A 20,510-nucleotide genomic window follows, 5' to 3' on the forward strand; every position below is an offset into this window, starting at 1 on the left:
GGGAAGGACTGGCGCTGCTGGGCCAGGGGCGGAGGCTGCAGGAGCTGTGGGACACGGCGAGGGCGGAGCTGGGGCGCCTGGGGGCGGGGCCGGGATGGAGTGGGCGGGGCCTGGACGGAGTGGGCGGGATTGCGGGAGGCTGGGGGCGGGGTGATGAGGGAGTTCCGGAGCACGCTGGAGTGGTAACTGCAGGACTGAGGGGGCGAGAGGCGGGGCTTAAACGGCTGGCGGGGGTCTCTGGGGGGGAGATGGGGGCGGGGCCAAACTGGTGATGGCTAGACTGTCTGCTGCGGGGGCGGGGCCGGATGGTGAAGGCGGGGCTACGGGAGCGAGGGGAGGGGCTTAATATGGCTGGGGGCAGGAGTGGGCAGCCTGGGGCGGGGCTACGGGTTGCAGGGGTCAGATGCAGGTTGGATGGGGCGTGACTGGCCTACTCCAGGGAGATCTCAGCCAGCACGTCCACGAGGGAGGATTCTTTATGCTAAGGGAAAGACTGGGCTCCCGCCCTGAGGGAATCCTCATTCTGAGTGGGGAGACCTGCTCCCCCTCCCTCGGCGAGCTCTCTGTCTCACTAACTGCAGGAATATCTAGCTGATCACTTCCCATCTCTCTGCCAGGTGGATGGGGCCCTGGATCTTAACAAGCCAGAGGTTCTGGGAGTCCGAGGGGCGGGCCCAGTTACTCAGTCCTCGAATGACTACAGGAGACTTCTAGCAAACTCAGTTCCATACTGGCTGGATACATCGTCCACGTGCTGGAAGTTCTGAGTGGTGAGGGTCAGTCTCTGATGTGACTGATGGGCCTACTGGGCTGGGCCCAATTGTACCAAGAAGGACCTGCAACATAATTTACAAGTCCCGCTGCAAAATGAAAAATACAGGGCTCCTTGTTAAAAATTTGTTAAGAAATATTCAAGATGACAACAGCAGAGCGTTAAACCAAGCATGGGACCCAGTGCAACTACACAGGTTGCATGCCCATCAAGCCAGCTGTGGTACCAAGCTACAAAGCAGAGTGACTCAGCGTCCAAACCCAGGTGTCACCTCCGAGGAAAAGGCAAGAAGTGCAAGCCCTCCTACCCCACCCACCCACCCATTTTTCCTAAAAGAAAGGGGAATGTATCCTCTTAGGAATCTTCTCTTATCCTCTCCTGGAAGGGATTGAATCTGCTGCCCCCCAACACACACACACACACACACACACACACACACACACACACACACACACACCCCCCAACTACCAGAGCTGCCTTACAATCCGCTGCCCACCAGAGGGAGAGAGTGTGCCCCTGTCCCTCACGTGGTCTCCACTCCTTTACCCTCTGCAGAGCTGAGCAAGGAGCAACAGCGGCTACTAGCCATGTCCATGGAAAAAGGGTTCCTTCCCCAACAGACAGAGCTGATGAGGATCTGAGGGTCGCAAGATGGGGTCAGGGATGACAACTAGGGTAAAACTGAACACTAGAAACGATGTGGGAGCGCATCCAGCTCCACCCCCTCTCTCACTGATGAGCACTCTGGACCAGAGAGCAGAAGGTACTTCTCCAGGGCCACACGGCAGGCTCTTGGCAGAGCTCTCTACAGAACTCAGGTTTCCAAATTCTTAACCCATGCCTATTTTTCCTCTGCTCTAGCACTAATGGGCAGAAGGGGTCAAGGATGGGGGCAGGGGCTGAAATTTAAAATTTTACTGCAGGGACTTCCCTGGTGGTCCCGTGGGTAAGACTCCATGCTCCCAATGCAGGGCGCCTGTGTTCCATCCCTGGTTGGGGAACTAGATCCCACATGTACGCCGCAACTAAGAAGGCCGCATGCAGCAACAAAGATCCCACGTGCCGCAACTAAGACCTGGCACAGCCTAAATAAATAAATAAATAAATAATTTTAAAATAAAATAAAACTTTACTGCAGACCACCTCTGAAGTTGGTAGCTCCCCAAATGCAAAGCATCTTGTGATGTTTATTCTCTACTGTGCAGGTGGTGACCATCTTGGACCAAATTTTTCCAGGGGGATGCAGTGCTCTTCTGTCTTCACTTCAAGCTGCTCAGGGGCTTTTAGGGTGAGGAGCTGAAGGTCACCCAGCCCTGGTCGGACTCTGTAGCCTTGACATACAAGGGGATGGACACCATTATACCCGGGATCCCAATGCCTTGTCACCATTCTGCGCCCTCCGTGCCATCCTCGCCATATTTCAGGTGTGGCCAACAACACCTGGCTTTCCCCAACCAGAACTGGGGAAAACAGAGTGGGGCTTGGCGCAGGCCTGGGGGAGCTGGTGAAATGGAGAGGAGCTTCGACTCCAAGTTCTCCTGGAAGCAGAGCTTCAAAGGCTCCATCTGCGACCCAGTCTCTTCAACAAGGATCTGGGACCTCTGTCCCATCACGAGGGCCTAGCAGTCACAGCTGAGGAGGAAAGCTTCCCTTTCATCAGCTGTGAGTGGACAGGAGCTGCAGCACCTGGTGCAGCTGCATCTTCAGCCTGACTACGGGTAGGGGGCCTGGCAGCAGAGGGCTGGGGGCAGCGAGGGCTGGCACCTTGTAGTTTGACCTTGAGTTTGACGTACTTCTTCAGTGATTCAGCACAACTTGAGTAAGTGTCACAAGCCACTGACCAGTGTCTGCTCAGCCAGGATTTTGGAGATGTCTTAGGGTCCAAAGCGAATTTAAGAATTTGGGAAGAACATTTTTTTAGGGGATAAGAAAAGAGTCTGGGGGTTTTACTCCATTCAGAAAAGAAGTATAGTTTATTTATGGAAGTATAGCTCACAATCGGCAAACTGCACCCCAAAACTTCCAACCTCCCGTGAGAGATATAATTTTTTTTTTTTGGCCTCTCATGGGGGATCTTAGTTCCCTGACCAGGGATCGAGCCTGCACCCCCTGCTGTGGAAGCACAGAATCTTAACCACTGGACCGCCGGGGAAGTCCCCCATGAGAAATATAAAACGCAACGCCCTCACGGCACATTCTTCCTGCTTCTCCACCACTCCAGCCTGTCTTCATCCCTAGCTAGTCCACCTCCTTTTACTCAGCAAAGGTCTGGGAGTATGTCTGCGCAGGGGGCCCCTTCCCCCAAGTGCTCCAGGCTTCCCACACCCTACAAATTGGCTCTGTCTGCTGCAGGCACGTTCCTTAAGCTCCTTCCTGCCCTCATAACTCCCAGCGTGTCAGCTTCTTCCCATTCTTGCCAGGATCAGTGCCTTCCACCCTCCTGAACTTCAGTAGCCTACCCCTCTCTCCTTCCTCTTTGGCCCCTTCCTGAGGAGAAAATTAAGAATAATAAAGAAGGACTTCCCTGGCGGTCCAGTGGTTAAGAGTCCACACTTCAAATGCAGAGGGCACAGGTTCGATCCCTGGTCGGGGAACTAGGATAACACATGCCACGCAGCCTGCCCAAAAAATAAAATAAAATAAAATCTACAACAGAAGGAAACCCCACCCCACCCCCAAAAGAAGAAAAAAACTGTAAAAAAAAAAAAAAAAAGAATAAAGAAGAAAATGGGGCGGGGGGGGGGGGAACAGAAGAAGAAAATGGGTAAGTAAATAATGTCCCGTCCCAATGTCTGTGTCTGTCTTCAGAGTCTGCAGTGTACTCTGTGGGTCAGTGTCTTAGAGAACAGGTGGCTGGGGCTTCCTCCCCTAAGTCGATTCCCTTGCCTGATCCCCATCTCCTAGCAACCACACACAAATCACAAGATTGGAGCAAACCTCAGGGATGATTATCGCCCATTACCTCCCTTAACTGACCACCAGAGGGAGATACAGAGCAAAGCCTGTTGCCTGCATTAGCACCATGCCCTACCCAGGCTCCTGTTTCAATAAATCACTGTTAATTGACCTAAAGAGTACTTACACATTAACCCAACTTAAATTTCCTCCAGCACAATTTGAATTGTGTCCCAGATTCCCCTGAACATAAACAAGGACTCTGGGCTTCCCTGGTGGCACAGCGGTTGAGAGTCTGCCTGCCAATGCAGGGCACACGGGTTCGAGCCCTGGTCCGGGAAGATCTCACATGCCGCGGAGCAACTAAGCCCGTGCACCACAGCTACTGAGCCTGTGCTCTAGAGCCCGCGAGCCACAACTACTGAGCCCGCGTGCCACAACTCCTGAAGCCCGTGCACCTAGAGCCCATGCTCCGCAACAAGAGAAGCCACTGCAATGAGAAGCCCGTGCACCATGATGAAGAGTAGCCCCCACTCACAGCAACTAGAGAAAGCCCGCGCACGCAGGAACAAAGACCCAGCACAACCAAAAATAAATTAATTAATTAATTTTTTTAAAAAAAATTTCTTTAAAAAAAAAAAAACACAAGGACTCTGAGAAAAAGAAGTCTCTTGGAGGTTTTCTTGAGGAGCTGGTGCTGAATGGGGTACAGGGTGACAAAAAGACAGGATATTCTGGGTGGGAGGAACAGCACCGGCACAAGCCTGGCATGGATGTTTTTATTCCAAAAGCACAAGACCTTCCAACCTGAATGACCTCACAAGCCCTTATTTCTTCTCTGTGCCTTGAACCCTCAAAGGCTCCTGCTTGGAACACCATCAGGCAGTTGGGGGGACGGTGCGATGGGGTGAAGGTGGGGTGGGAGCAGGACAAGGAGAATAAGGACAGGCCTGGTAGAGTTCAGAGGGAATGAAGGAGGGCAAGAGAAATAAAGGAGCAAGGTTTCTAGGTCGGAGGAGAGAAAGCTGGCTTGATGGACTTTCTGGGTCCTCAGGAAGAGCAGAAACAGGTGTGACTTATTTTTTTTAATATTTATTTATTTATCCTTGGCTGTGTTGGGTCCTTTTTTTAAATAAATAAATAAATAAATTATTTATTTTATTTTATTTTTTGGCTGCATTGGGTCTTTGTTGTTGCACGCGGGCTTTCTCTAATTTCAGCAAGCGGGGGCTACTCTTCGTTGCGGTGTACGGGCTTATCATGTTGTGGAGCACGGGTTCTGGGCACGTGGGCTCTAGAGCTCAGTCTCAGTAGTTGTGGCGCACGGGCTTAGTTGCTCCGCGGCATGTGGGATCTTCCCGGACCAGGGCTCGAACCCATGTCCGGGCAGAGTCTTAACCACTGCGTCATCAGGGAAGCCCCTGTGTCGGGTCTTAGTTGTGGAACGCAGGATCTTTTTGTTGCGGCACTCGGGCTCTCTCGTTGAGGCGCGTGAACTCAGTAGTTGTGGCGCTCAGGTTTAGTTGCCCCGCGGCATGTGGGATCTTATGTCCCTGACCAGGGATGAAGCCCTCATCCCCTGTGATGGAAGGCGGATTCTTAACCAGTGGACCACCAGGGAAGTGCCAGGTGTGACTTCTTGAAATCACTATTCTCCAAATCTTTGGAGGATGAGCTGAACTGGAAACCTTGGCTTGCAGTCAGTGGGAGGAAGATAGACACTAGGAAGAAACTCCCAAAAGTCTGGCTGAGGCAATGGTGGGCTGGGAAGAGGGTGGGGAGCGGAGCTGCCTTCTCTGGAGCTGATTAAAGGATGGGAGACTGCACAGCCCAGGACCACATGCTGGATTGCTGTCGTATCACATCAATGTGCTGATTAAGAGATACAGAGAGGAAGAGATGGAAATCCAGGAAGAACCAGGAAAAGAGAGATGGAAAGGATATTACACAGACACACATTTCTGCATACATGTGCAATTGTGACAGGAACCGCATGACTAATGGCAGCCTTCCCACACGCCCAAGCTCCCATCCCACCGCCTAAGGAGAAGGGATGTTTGTTTAAGGTAATGGTTAGAGCTGTCGAAGGAGGAGGTATTAGATAGCTGCACAAGACGAGCCCAGGGTGGATGGGAAGGGAAGTGAACCAAAAGATGGGGGCAGGGACCAGAGGCCCAGCAGGGGCAAAGTCTTCTTTTGTTTCAAGACAGAGGAGAGAGATTTGGGAGCAGCTGTCATATTGAATGAGACTTTGCGGACAGAGGAGGAACAGTCAAGTTTTTAGGACTTTTGCTGAGTGTTATGTGGTCTAATCTCCCCCCATTCACCACCAGCCCCTCAAGAAAACTTCCAGTAAAGACCTTGGGACTTCCCTGGCGGTCCAGTGGCTGAGTCCGCACTTCCAATGCAAGGGGCGCAGTTTTGATCCCTGGTCGGGGAACTAAGATCCCGCATGCTGCGCAGTGCAGCCAAAAAAAAAAAAAAAAGACCTAACTTGCTGTTCATAGCCTTCAAGGTCACATTTCATTGTTGATGGGTGATACTGAGGAGACCCTAAAGGTGAGTGTATGAAGGTTCAGTGGTATTCAGGTTATACATGCGGATGCGCAGACACATATCCCAACACCACAGGAGCCTTGCTTGTAAATGTCTTGGTTTGTCATCTAGAGATCGGCCATGTGTGTAAAGTCCCCTTTAAAATTCCTTCCAGGCAGGGATTTAAGGTAAGAGCAAGACTTTGGTGGGGAGGGATAAATTAGGAGTTATGGATTAGCAGATACAAACTACTATATATAAAATACATAAACAACAAGGTCTTACTGTATAGCACGGGGAACTATATTCAATATCCTGTAATAAACCATAATGGAAAAGAATATGAAAAAGAATATGTACATATATGTATAACTGAATCACTTTGCTGTACACCTGAAACCAACACTGGAGCCTACCTGGGCTCTTTGGTGGGGCTAATGGTGGACTCTGGGAGGGCTCATGCCAAGGAGTACTTCCTGGAACTTCTGCTGCCAGTGTCCTTGCCCCCACGGTGAGCCACAGCCACCTCCCGCCTCTGCAGGAGACCCTCCAACACTAGCAGGTAGGTCTGGTTCAGTCTCCCCTGGGGTCACTGCTCCTTCCCCTAGGTCCCAATGCACACACTACTTTGTGTGTGCCCTCCAAGAGTGTCAAAAAGATAAAAAGAGTGGGTTGCCTTGGGCCAAACAACCAACAGGGAGGGAACCCAGCCCCACCCATGAGCAGTCAAGCGGATTAAAGTTTTACTGAGCTCTGCCCACCAGAGCAAAAGCCAGCTCTACCCACCACCAGTCCCTTCCATCAGGAAGCTTGCACAAGTCTCTTAGATAGCCACATCCACCATAGGGCAGACAGCAGAAGCAAGAAGAACTACAATCCTGCAGCCTGTGGAACAAAAACCACATTCACAGAAAGATAGACAAGATGAAAAGGCAGAGGGCTATGTACCAGATGAAGGAACAAGATAAAACCCCAGAAAAACAACTAAATGAAATGGAGATAAGCAACCTTCCAGAAAATGAATTCAGAATAATGATAGTGAAGATGATCCAGGACCTTAGAAAAACAATGGAGGCAAAAATCAAGAAGATGCAAGAAATGTTTAACAAAGACCTAGAAGAATTAAAGAACAAACAAACAGAGATGAACAATACAAAAACTGAAATGAAAATTACACTAGAAGGAATCAATAGCAGAATAATTGAGGCAGAAGAACGGATAAGTGACCTGGAAGTCAGAATGCGGGAATTCACTGCTGCAGAACAGAATAAAGAAAAAAGAATGAAAAGAAATGAAGACAGCCTAAGAGACCTCTGGGTCAACATTAAACGCAACAACATTCACATTATAGGCGTCCCAGAAGGAGAAGAGAGAGAGAAAGGACCAGAGAAAATATCTGAAGAGATTATAGTCAAAAACTTCCCTAACATGGGAAAGGAAATAGCCACCCAAGTCCAGGAAGCGCAGCGAGTCCCATACAGGATAAACCCAAGGGGAAACACGCTGAGAAACATAGTAATCAAATTGGCAAAAATTAAAGACAAAGAAAAATTATTGAAAGCAACAAGGGAAAAACGACAAATAACATACAAGGGAACTCCCATAAGGTTAACAGCTGATTTCTCAGCAGAAACTCTACAAGCCAGAAGGGAGTGTCATGATATACTTAAAGTGATGAAAGGGAGGAACCTACAACCAAGATTACTCTACCCGGCAAGGATCTCATTCAGGTTCGATGGAGAAATCCAAAGCTTTACAGACAAGTAAAAGCTAAGAGGATTCAGCACCACCAAACCCACTCTACAACAAATGCTAAAGGAACTTCTCTAAGTGGGAAACACAAGAGAAGAAAAGGACCTAAAAAACAAACCCAAAACAATTAAGAAAACGGTCATAGGAACATACATATCGATAATTACCTTAAACGTGAATGGATTAAATGCTCCAACCAAAAAGACACAACCTCGCTGAATGGATACAAAAACAAGACCCATATATATGCTGTCTACAAGAGACCCACTTCAGACCTAGGGTCACATACAGACTGAAAGTGAGGGGATGGAAAAAGATATCCATGCAAACGGAAATCAAAAGAAAGCTGGAGTAGCAATACTCATATCAGATAAAATAGACTTTAAAATAAAGAATGTTACAAGAGACAAGGCAGGACACTACATAATGATCAAGGGATCGATCCAAGAAGAAGTTATAACAATTGTAAATATTTATGCACCCAACATAGGAGCACCTCAATATATAAGGCAACTGCTAACAGCTGTAAAAGAGGAAATCAACAGTAACACAATAATAGTGGGGGACTTTAACACCTCACTTACACCAATGGATAGATCATCCAAAATGAAAATAAATAAGGAAACAGAAGCTTTAAATGACACAATAGACCAGATAGATTTAATTGATAGTTATAGGACATTCCATCCAAAAAGAGCAGATTACACCTTCTTCTCAAGTGCGCACGGAACATTCTCCAAGATAGATCACATCTTGGGTCACAAATCAAGCCTCAGTAAATCTAAGAAAATTGAAATCACATCAAGCATCTCTTCTGACCACAACGCTATGAGATTAGAAATGAATTACAGGGAAAAAACCGTAAAAAACACAAAACACATGGAGGTTAAACAATATGTTACTAAATAACCAAGAGATCGCTGAAGAAATCAAAACGGAAATCAAAAAATACCTAGAGACAAATGACAATGAAAACACGACGATCCAAAACCTATGGGATGCAGCAAAAGCAGTTCTAAGAGGGAAGTTTATAGCTATACAAGCCTACCTCAAGAAACAAGAAAAATCTCAAATAAACAATCTAACCTTACACCTAAAGGAACTAGAGAAAGAAGGACAAACAAAACCCAAAGTTAGCAGAAGGAAAGAAATCATAAAGATCAGAGCAGAAATAAATGAAATAGAAGCAAAGAAAACAATAGCAAAGATCAATAAAACTAAAAGCTGGTTCTTTGGGAAGATAAACAAAATTGATAAACCATTAGCCAGACTCATCAAGAAAAAGAGGGAGAGGACTCAAATCAATAAGATTAGAAATGAAAAAGGAGAAGTTACAACAGACACCACAGAAATACAAAGCATCCTAAGAGACTACTACAAGCAACTCTATGCCAATAAAATGGACAACCTGGAAGAAATGGACAAATTCTTAGAAAGATATAACCTTCCAAGACTGAACCAGGAAGAAATAGAAAATATGGACAGACCAATCACAAGTAATGAAATTGAAACTGTGATTAAAAATCTTCCAACAAACAAAAGTCCAGAACCAGATGGCTTTACAGGTGAATTCTATCAAACATTTAGAGAAGAGCTAACACCCATCCTTCTCAAACTCTTCCCAAAAATTGCAGAGGAAGGAACACTCCCAAACTCATTCTGTGAGGCCCCCATCACCCTGATACCAAAACCAGACAAAGATACACAAAAAAAGAAAATTACAGACCAATATCACTGATGAATATAGATGCAAAAATCCTCAACAAAATACTAGCCAACAGAATCCAACAACACATTAAAAGGATCATGAACCATGATCAGTGGGATTTATCCCAGGGATGCAAGGATTCTTCAATATATGCAAATCAATCAATGTGATACACCATATTAACAAATTGAAGAATAAAAACCATATGATCATCTCAATAGATGCAGAAAAAGCTTTTGACAAAATTCAACACCCATTTATGATAAAAACTCTCCAGAAAGTGGGCATAGAGGGAACCTACGTCACCATAATAAAGGCCATATACGACAAACCCACAGCAAACATCATTCTCAATGGTGAAAAACTGAAACCATTTCCTCTAAGATCAGGAACAAGACAAGGATGTCCACTCTCACCACTATTATTCAACATAGTTTTGTAAGTCCTAGCCACGGCAATCAGAGAAGAAAAAGAAATAAAAGGAATACAAATTGGAAAAGAAGAAGTAAAACTGTCACTGTTTGCAGATGACATGATACTATACATAGAGAATCCTAAAGATGCCACCAGAAAACTACTAGAGCTAATCAATGAATTTGGTAAAGTTGCAGGATACAAAATTAATGCACAGAAATCTCTTGCATTCCTATGCACTAATGATGAAAAATCTGAAAGAGAAATTAAGGAAACACTCTCATTTACCACTGCAACAAAAAGAATAAAATACCTAGGAAAAAAACCTACTAGGGAGACAGAAGACCTGTATGCAGAAAACTATAAGACACTGATGAAAGAAATTAAAGATGATACCAACAGATGGAGAGAAATACCATGTTCTTGGATTGGAAGAATCAATATTGTGAAAATGACTCTACTACCCAAAGCAATCTACAGATTCAATGCAATCCCTATCAAATTACCAATGGCATTTTTTACAGAACTAGAACAAAAAATCTTAAACTTTGTATGGAGACACAAAAGACCCCAAATAGCCAAAGCAGTCTTGAGGGGAAAAAAAAACGGAGCTGGAGGAATCAGACTCTCTGACTTCAGACTATACTACAAAGTTACAGTAATCAAGACAATATGGTACTGGAATAAAAACAGAAACATAGATCAATGGAACAAGATAGAAAGCCCAAAGGTAAACCCACACACCTATGGTCAACTAATCTATGACAAAGGAGGCAAGGATATACAATGGAGAAGAGACAGTCTCTTCAATAAGTGGTGCTGGGAAACCTGGACAGCTACATGTAAAAGAATGAAATTAGAACACTCCCTAACACCATACACAAAAATAAACTCAAAATGGATTAGAACCCTACATGTAAGACCGGACACTATAAAACTCTTAGAGGAAAACATAGGAAGAACACTCTTTGACATAAATTACAGCAAGATCTTTTTTGATCCACCTCCTAGAGTAATGGAAATAAAAACAAAAATAAACAAATGTGACCTAATGAAACTTCAAAGCTTTTGCACAGCAAAGGAAACCATAAACAAGACAAAAAGACAACCCTCGGAATGGAAGAAAATATTTGCAAACGAATCAATGAACAAAGGATTAATCTCCAAAATATATAAGCAGCTCATGCAGCTCAATATTAAAGAAATAAACAACCCAATCCAAAAATGGGCAGAAGACCTAAATAGACATTTCTCCAAAGAAGACATACAGATGGCCAAGAAGCAGATGAAAAGCTGCTCAACATCACTAATTATTAGAGAAATGCAAATCAAAACTACAATGAGGTATCACCTCACACCAGTTAGAATGGGCGTCATCAGAAAATCTACAAACAACAAATGCTGGAGAGGGTGTGGAGAAAAGGGAACCCTCTTACACTGTTGGTGGGAATGTAAATTGATACAGCCACTATGGAGAACAGTATGGAGGTTCCTTAAAAAACTAAAAATAGAATTACCATATGGTCCAGCAATCCCACTACTGGGCATATACCCAGAGAAAACCATAATTCAAAAAGACACATGCACCCTAATGTTCATTGCAGCACTATTTACAATAGCCAGGTCGTGGAAGCAACCTAAATGCCCATTGACAGACGAATGGATAAAGAAGATGTGGCACATATATACAATGGAATATTACTCAGCCATAAAAAGGAACGAAATTGGGTCATTTGTTGAGACGTGGATGGATCTAGAGATGTCATACAGAGTGAAGTACGTCAGAAAGAGAAAAACAAATATCGTATATTAACGCATGTATGTGGAACCTAGAAAAATGGTACAGATGAACCAGTTTGCAGGGCAGAAGTTGAGTCACAGATGTAGAGAACAAACGTATGGACACCAAGGGGAGAAAGCCGCGGTGGGGGGGGGAGTTGGTGGTGTGATGAATTGGGCGATTGGGATTGACATGTATACACTGATGTGTATAAAATTGATGACTAATAAGAACCTGCTGTATAAAAAAAAAAGAAAAAAAAAGCACCAAGTCCTAACCACTGGACCACCAGGGAATTCCCAATCATTTTTCCATATATACATATATCAAATCATTACAGTGTAGCTTTGGCGGTCCAGTGGTTAAGACTTTGTGCTTCCAATGCAGGGGGCACAGGTTCAATACGCGGCCAAAAAAAAAAAAGAAAAATCATTATGCTGTATACCTAAAAGTAGTACAATATTATATGTCAATTATATCTCAATTTTTAACAATGTTAAAAGTAGTTGGAAATGAGGACCTGGAGCTCAGGAGAGGAGTCAAGGTGAAGATATGTATGTGGTGGTCAGCAATTTAAAGATTAAAACTATAGGAATGGGGCAGGGGGAGCTGTTGGAGGGAGTTCAGAGAGCTGAGAAGAGAATCTTAGAGACCATAAAATTATAGGGAACCAAAGAAAATGAGAAACCTAGAAAATGAGTCACAGACAGAATGGATAGGATTCGGAGCCAGAAAGACAGGAGCGGAACCCCAGACGGCAAAGTGTGATAGGAGAAGGCAGCATCGCACAGAGGGCTTGGACATCAGGGTCCAGTGTCAAGTCAGGGAAGGTCATTGAGTTTGGTGGGCAGGCAGTCATTGTGATTTCAGTTGAGGAGTGGAAATAGAAGCCAACTTGTAAAGAATTTCGGAGTGGTCAGTGAGGAAGTAGAGACAGTGGGTATGGGCCTATCTTGTGAGATATTTGCCACTGAAGTGAAGGAAAGAAACAGAATGATAAGTTGAGGAAGTAGCAAGGTCAAAGAACGTGTTTATATATGTAAGCAAGTGGAAAGAAGGAACTGGTGTAAATAACAAGAGAGAGGATAAGAGATGGAGAGAGGGAGTTCCCTGGCGGTCCTGTGATTAGGACCCGGCGCTTTCACTGCCGAGGACACAGGTTCCATCACTGGTTGGGGAACTAAGATCCTGCAAGCCACGCAGCACAGGCAGGTGGGGAGGTGGTGGGGGGAAATGGAGAGCAAGGACCCCGGGAGATATACACAGGGCTAAGAACAGGGAGGAAAAGGAGGGGAATCCAAGGGAAAAAGAAGCAGCCATGAGGCCCCATTCTGGACCAGATGCTGTGCCTGAGGGTTACCCAGTCTCTCTCTCAGCAACCCTGGAGATAGATGTCATTATCCTCATTTTATAGATGAGGTAACCCAGACTCAGAGAAGCTGCCCTGCCAGGAAGTGAGGAGCTGGGCTTCAACCTACTCACTGCAGAGTCCTCACGCTTCCCCTGATACCACCAGGCCTCACTCCTGGGAATGACAGAAGGAAAGAGGGACTTCCCTGGTGGCACAGTGGTTAAGAATCCGCCTGCCAATGCAAGGGACACGGGTTCGATCCCCGGTCCGGGAAGATCCCACATGCCGCGGAGCAACTAAGCCCGTGCGCCACAACTACTGAGCCTGCGCTCCAGAGCCCACAAGCCACAACTGCTGAAGCCCGCGTGCCACAACTACTGAAGCCCACACGCCTAGAGCCCGCGTTCCGCAACAAGAGAAGCCACCGCAATGAGAAGCCCACTCGCCGCAACTAGAGAAACCCTGCACGCAGCAATGAAGACCCAACGCAGCCAAAAATATAAATAAATAAACAAATTTATTTATTTAAAAAAAAGAAGAAGGGGAGGGCCCAGATGAGTAAAAGCTCCGGACGGTTCCCTGATGTTTCTCCTGCCACAGGAAGCTGGCAGCAGAGCACGCGTTCCTGGAGGAGATGCGAGGGCGAGGAGGGATCTGTACGTGGTGATGGGGGTGGTAGAGACCGCGCAGGAGGTGACTGGCGAGAGCTGGCAAGGCTGACGGCTGCTTCTCCCTCCCATTCTTCGCCCCGCTGGGGCTACAGGTTAGGTACACATACACACACACACACACACACACACACACACGCGCGCGCGCGCGCACACACACACACACACACACACACACACACATATACTCAGTTTACCCTCAGAGGCTGCATTACTTAACCCGATCAGTGCCCCCTCAGGATACTGAAAAGGACCCACTTCCTCCCCCTGCTCTTCAACATCCAGACCCCAGTTGGCCAGAAACAAATCATCCCCATGGTCAATGGTGCCCAGCTGGGTAGAGTCCTGTGCCAGATGCCACAGGGAGCTACCAGGGAAGGGGACACTCTTAGTTGCGGATTTTCCCTCACGATGCTCCCAATCTACAGGAAAGGCATCCTTGCTGTCAGAAAGTTCTCCGTCTCATGCAGGAGACACAGAGGTTAAAGGCCAGAAAATTCAATGTAAACAAGTAGTGCTCTACATATCTATATCTATATCTATATCTATATCTATAGGGACATACCTATCCCTATATGAGTGGGAACCGGGAGTAGGGAGTAGTCATGGAAGGCTTCCCAAAGGAGGTGAGCAAGGGACAGATGGTGAAGAGGAAGAAGGAACCAGGGCCTGGATGGAAGCCCTAAAGTGGGACAGGGATGCACAGGCAGGTGATGGAGCCCAGTTCCTTCATGTGTCTGAACCAGGAAGAGAGAAAGAGATCATTGAAGGGATGATCAGCGGAAATGAGCAGAAGAGCTCTGACGCTCACTCCACCAGGTGGAAAGGTGATCAGGGACACCGCTGAAGGGCTCCCAACTTCTGATCTCCCCAAAGGCTCTCGGGCCTGGCCCTCCACTTGTCCCCCACCCCTCACTCCCAATGTCTCATACTCAGGATCTCTGCGGATTCGCAAATCCTCATTGTCTACGCCTAGGGATCCATAAACCACAAGGAGGCTGTCACCATCCCCAAGGGCTGCGTCCTGGCATTTCGAGTGAGACAGCTGATGGTCAAAGGCAGAGATGAGTGGGGTGAGCATGTTCTCCCCTCAAGACAAGAATTACCTGCACCACTCCTAAGGCATCCTGGTCCCCTCCTGTGGCAACGCCAGGGGAGGAGTAAAGGAGTGTATTGTATTGTGGTCCAACCGACAGAGACAGAACTGCAGAGGCTGCTATGGAGAGGGAGTGAGGAACACCTGGGTTCTGAGCATCTCCTGAGTGCTAGGCACTGTGTTAGATGGGGGAAGGGAGTACAGAGATGAATGAGCACAGCCTCTGCTCTCAAGAAGTCTGGGGCCGCTGGAGGAAACAGACACACAGACACCAGCACTAGAATGCAAGGTAGAACAGAGTGGTATCATAGGAAAGGATTTACAGAGGAAGAAATGATTACTTCCAGCCATAGAGGTGGAGCAGGGGATTAGGTGAGGCATTCGAGGGCAGGGTCCTAGCCCTTAGCAGAGCCCATGGGCTTGAGACCAGAGAAGAAAATTTGGGACGGCTGTTAAGAGTCCTTCCGCCCTCCCCTCTCTTGCTCCTTACAGATATTCCACACATCTGCAATGATAACATGCAAACCTTCCCTCCCGGCGGTGAGTGAAATTGCTTCCTAGCTCCCCACATCTTCCTCCCTACCCCTGACATTATCTGCTGAAATCCTGCACCCTCTAATAGGGTATACCATAATCCCCCAAGGAGCCCCCTGGTTTTGTTTCCCAAGGCCCAAAAGATATCTATCCTCAATTTTAGGAAAGGCAGATAGAGGCACAGAAATCTGCCCAAGAGAGACAGAGAAACAGAAAGAGACCGGAAGGCACCATCAGAAGCAGAAATACTGGAGACAGTGTGTGTTCCCAAATTGCGGGGGCGGGTGAGCTCTGTGTTTTTATAATGATCAGTGATAAAGCTGCCTTGACAACTGCTCTAGATAAAAAGGCACATAGAGGTTTTATGCTGACATATGTGCATTGTTTCTGTCTTCAGAAGAGCCAGAAGAGGAGAAGCTCACCTGTAAGCGTTTCCTGTCATTTCACTGCAACTTTCTTGACAGAATTTTAAAACTGCAATCTTTTTCTTCCCTTCTCTCTGGGACTGACAAGGAACATGGCAGAGCAGATCTCAGCAAACTATTGTCTCTGAAATGTGGCAGGAATTCCAACAGCTTAGGAAAAAGCAGTGGAAGGGGAAAGTCTTTGGACAAGATGCCCAGGTGGTCTGATGCCTCCGACTTCTGTCCTCAAGGCCTTAGTAACTATAACCTGTCATATGCCACCCAGCGCCCGGGGTGGGAGCTGCTGAGTCACAGTGATGCCAACTCAATCCAGGAGCCCCTTTTCACAATGCATTAGCTTCTGTGCTGCCCCAGTCCTGCCTTGCATGAATGGAACAAGAGCAACCTTAAGGTGGCTGGGATGTCCCAGGAGACAGGATATATTTCCTCATTCATGTCTCATCCCCTGGGTACGGCTACTGGTTTGGAGGATTGCATTCTAAATGGTTTTGTTTTGTTTTGTTTTTCCCCTCAGTTATCCAGGCATCTGATGGTAAGGAAGTTTGTGTTTCTCCCTAGACTTTGGCAGGAAGGCAGTGGAAGTAACCTTGGGGTGAAGGGAGGGGAAAACAAGTGCTGAGTCCCAGTTGCTGGGGGTTGCAGCCACTACCAAGAAGCCACTCTTTCCAAAGCAGGCCGGACATATTCCTAGGATGCCAGGCCTCTAGAGGGGCAGGCCAAGGTTCAAGCTATCTTTAATCCACCCACATCCCTGGGTTTAGACCCATTGCTCTTTGAAGCAGTCCCCTCCTGGTCTTTACTCCGTCACCAAAATTATTCTTCTTTGTCAACTAACTCTTGAGAAGGGAAAATAGACCTTCCTTATCAACTCTTAGCTGGGGTCTTAGAGAAAGGGAGGTCAATTGTCTACTGATCCGGGATGGGGCCTGGGATCTCAAGGAGAATGAATGCCTGTCTTGGATGGTAATGTGGGTCCTGGCCCACCCCCTCCCACCACCCCACCCTCAACACCTCAAGTCAAGGCTGGGGGATGACTTCATAACTGTGTTCCTTGGCTAAGCAAAAAGATAGGAGAGCAAAGCCCGGGGGGCATCAGAGCCTGGGGCCTGAGCAGGGCTGAGTGAAGGAAGCCTGCAGGGAGAGCGCTGACTGAACTGATGGGGAGTGTACCACATCTACTGTCGCCACAGGGGAGGTACACGAGGACTTCAGGACCCTAAAAGAAGAGGTTCAAAGGGAGACCCGGGAAGTGGAGAAGCTGAGCCCAGAAGGGAAGAGCTCCCTGCTCAGCTCCCTCAGCAAACTCTTAGGGAAGGAAAAGGAGCTAGAAGACCTGGAGCTCACGGTGAGGACCCAAGGGAAGGGTAGGAGATGCAGAAGAAGGAAGGCTTTTGGTGGAGGTGTGTGTGGGCAGTGCAGCTGGTGGGGGATCTGACGGATCTGGCAGAAGGTGGGCAGTGGCTAGAGGAATCGACAGTGGATGCCTTCCCCAAGGCTGGTCAAGTGTTCCCCAGGCTGCCAGGGTCGCCACTGCTCCCTGTGTCCCTCTGGAGAAGGGCAAACAGTGCAGATTCCCCCAAAGCACATGCTCCCTCCTCATGGACAGAGGGTAGGCCCCCCCTCCATTGGAAGGGGGCTGGACCTTTCCTTTCCAGAGTCCAGGGCTCAGACACCAAGGAACCCAGGAGTCCAATACTTTTCAGGACTTGATACCTTGAAAAAGAAACGAGGAAATGGAGATAGTTAACACATCTCAAGGGAATGTTATGTGCCAGGCACTATGCCCTTTAACTGTGTTATCTTAAATAGTCACCCAACTTTCCCCACAGCTTGAAGGAGCTCTAGACAAAGGACATGAAGAAACCCTGGAGGCACTCCCAAAAGATGTCCTACTCTCAAAGGAGGCTATGGGTGCTGTCCTCTATTTCCTTGGAGCTCTAACAGGTAAGTGGGGAGTGAGGTCTTCATTTATATACCTATTCAGTGGTAGGAATGAGTCACTAAATGAATGCCCAGATGAAAAAAATGAATGAATGAGTAAATAAGTAAATGTCAGGCAAATTATACTACAGTTAAGTAGTTTATACCTACATTTTTAAAAATTGGTTTCATTCCCAAGGATTCACTTGGTCATCATAGCCTAGTCTTGCTAACAGAGGTTGGGAAATAACCCTAGTTTTTATCAGCCATGTACTTAAAACTTCTACCTATAGCTAAGCTCATCACTTTTATATCGATATCTGTTAGCTTTAATTTGAGGACAACATCTTCTGATCTTGACCCTGAATTCTCTTCTTCCCTCTGCAAGAAACATTCCCCCACCTTGAAAAACTCTCTGGACCTTCACGTGTAAGCTGAGGTGTTTGTTCCTTCAAGAAGCCTGCCCTCAAACACCAAGACCAAAGTAGACCCTCAGCTATGGCTCCTGTAACAGCCTGATTATAATTGCATGTTACTTTGTCTTCTCCACTAGACTGCAAGTTCCTTGAGTGAAGAGACGATGATTTTTACCTAACACATCCAGCAAAGATGCCTGGCCTAGAGCAGGCATTCAACCATGGATGAATGTATGATTCAATGGATTCCGACATTCTGGAAATACACCCACTGGGAGCCTGTAGTCCCCTTTGCACCCACACATCTCTTTCTCTGCTTTTCTTCTCCAGAGCTAAGTGAAGCCCAACAGAAGCTGCTGGTACAATCCATGGAGAAAAAGATCTTACCTTTGCAGCTAAAGCTGGTGAGAAAAAATGGCAGATGTCGGGGAGAGTTTGGGAGGGAGTCAGCTAGAACCAGTGGAAAGATACCATTTCGCCTAATGACAGAACCATCCTCCAGGGCCTCTGTCTTATCCCAGGAGCTCATGCCCACTTCTCATTTCTCTCCATGTTTCTTCCTGTTTGCTATTTCACAACTAGAGGGAGAAGAGCACACTTCTGGGCAACTATCTGGGTTTTTCAACGTGATCCTAGGAGAAGAGACAGAAAACTCTGACTTGGTTTATTCCTAGCCAAGGGATGTGAGCAAATCTTAATGTCTCTGAGTCTGCCTCAATTCACTCCTCTGTTAAATGGGGCTAAAAACAAATGTGCCGCTCATCATTCAGGGTTATTTATTAAAAGGCCCAGACAGAGTTGTCATGTAATGTAACAAAAGGGGTTATAGTAAAAGAACGGTAGCCCTCTTCATGGTTTTTTTGAGTTAGGAAAAAGGAAGAGAGGTTTCTAGTTCTTTCTTTTCATACTACTTTGGTTCCTTCCAGATGGAGAGCACAATGGAACAGAATTTCCTCCAGGATAAAGAGGATGTTTTCCCCCTGCAACCTGAGCTGCTTTCCTCCCTTGGGGAAGAGGAACTGACCCTCACAGAGGCCCTAGTGGAGCTGAGTGGCCTGGAAGTGCAGAGATCGGGCCCCCAGTACACATGGGACGCAGTCACCCTTCCCTGCCTCTGTGCCCTTTACGCTGGCCTCTCCCTCCTGCAGCTACTGACCAAGGCTTCCTAACTTGCCTTTTCCATTGGCTTCCTGCTTCCCTAAGGCCTTCCCTACTTGATTGTGCCCTGTCCTGACACGCAAGGGCATTTCGGAGCCAGCAGGCTGAGGATGATGGAAACCTTAGCTGATTACCCAAGATAATCAATTTCCACTTGTCCAGCTCTGTATATCCCCCTGCCCCATGGCTCCACAACCCACCTGCTGATGCTTAAAGTGGAAACACTCGAACTTTTAAAACTATGAACCATTTCAGCAAAACCAAAATTAAATAGTTTCCTAGCCCAACCCCTACCCCTTTAGAACCCCCTATCTAATCAAATACCTGAAGTCCTCTTTTTCTTTATACATTTTAGGTGTTCATCCGTTTGTTTCACTGTTCCACTGTGCTAAATATTTAGCGATGATTATAATCTATGGAGTGTGGCTGTGGACGTTTTCCCCCCATATGATCCAAATCATAAGACTGAAAATGTTCTCTCAGCTCAGGAAATGGTTTATCCAGTTGTAGATCTTCCAGTGCATCATCTGGGTAAAACCCCTACCACTTATGATTCCAAAAATCAAGCTTTACTGGAATTGATGAAAAAAATATTATTTCACCTTGGGTGAAATGTCTTTTGGTGTTTTCTTTGAAGAATCTATCCTAAGGAAATTCTTAATTTGTGCCAGAAAAAAAAAAATAAACATTATCATACTACGTATAGATTATATGTACATGAATACTATCATGTGGTCCTCAGATCACCTGGAAAATGCTCAGAGAAGAACTGTGAGGGTGTGGAATATGGAGTCTAGATTCTAAAGTCAGAAGATGGGACTTCCCTGGTGGTCCAGTGGGTAAGACTCCACGCTCCCAATGCAGGGGGCCCGGGTTCAATCTGAGACCCCGCAGGCTGTGTGGCACAGCCAAAAAAATAATAATAAAATTTCTTTTAAAATGCAGATAAGTAAAAATAAATAAATAAACGATACCCAAGAATTAGACTGATGCAAAACTTTAAAAAAGAAAGTGTGATATTATCTTCTCATTTCACCTTTCCTTCTTCTGCCCTCAATTAGGGTGGTTGTCATGTGGGTAGGCTTG

At 46.6% G+C, this 20,510-nt stretch overlaps 1 protein-coding gene across 1 annotated transcript; it reads left to right on the top strand.

Moving 5' to 3' along the window:
* The first annotated feature begins 1,423 nt into the window (after positions 1–1,423).
* Positions 1,424–19,435, top strand: GSDMA (gasdermin A). Its single transcript, XM_036836719.1, is given in 12 exon segments — positions 1,424–1,428; positions 13,808–13,854; positions 13,857–13,905; positions 13,907–13,970; positions 14,852–14,948; positions 15,464–15,511; positions 15,903–15,929; positions 16,445–16,470; positions 17,126–17,275; positions 17,760–17,874; positions 18,597–18,670; positions 19,193–19,435. Coding segments are annotated over 12 exon segments (945 nt in total).
* Positions 19,436–20,510: the final 1,075 nt, after the last annotated feature.

The sequence above is a fragment of the Balaenoptera musculus genome, chromosome 20, assembly GCF_009873245.2.
Source record: "Balaenoptera musculus isolate JJ_BM4_2016_0621 chromosome 20, mBalMus1.pri.v3, whole genome shotgun sequence".
NCBI lineage: Eukaryota > Metazoa > Chordata > Mammalia > Artiodactyla > Balaenopteridae > Balaenoptera > Balaenoptera musculus.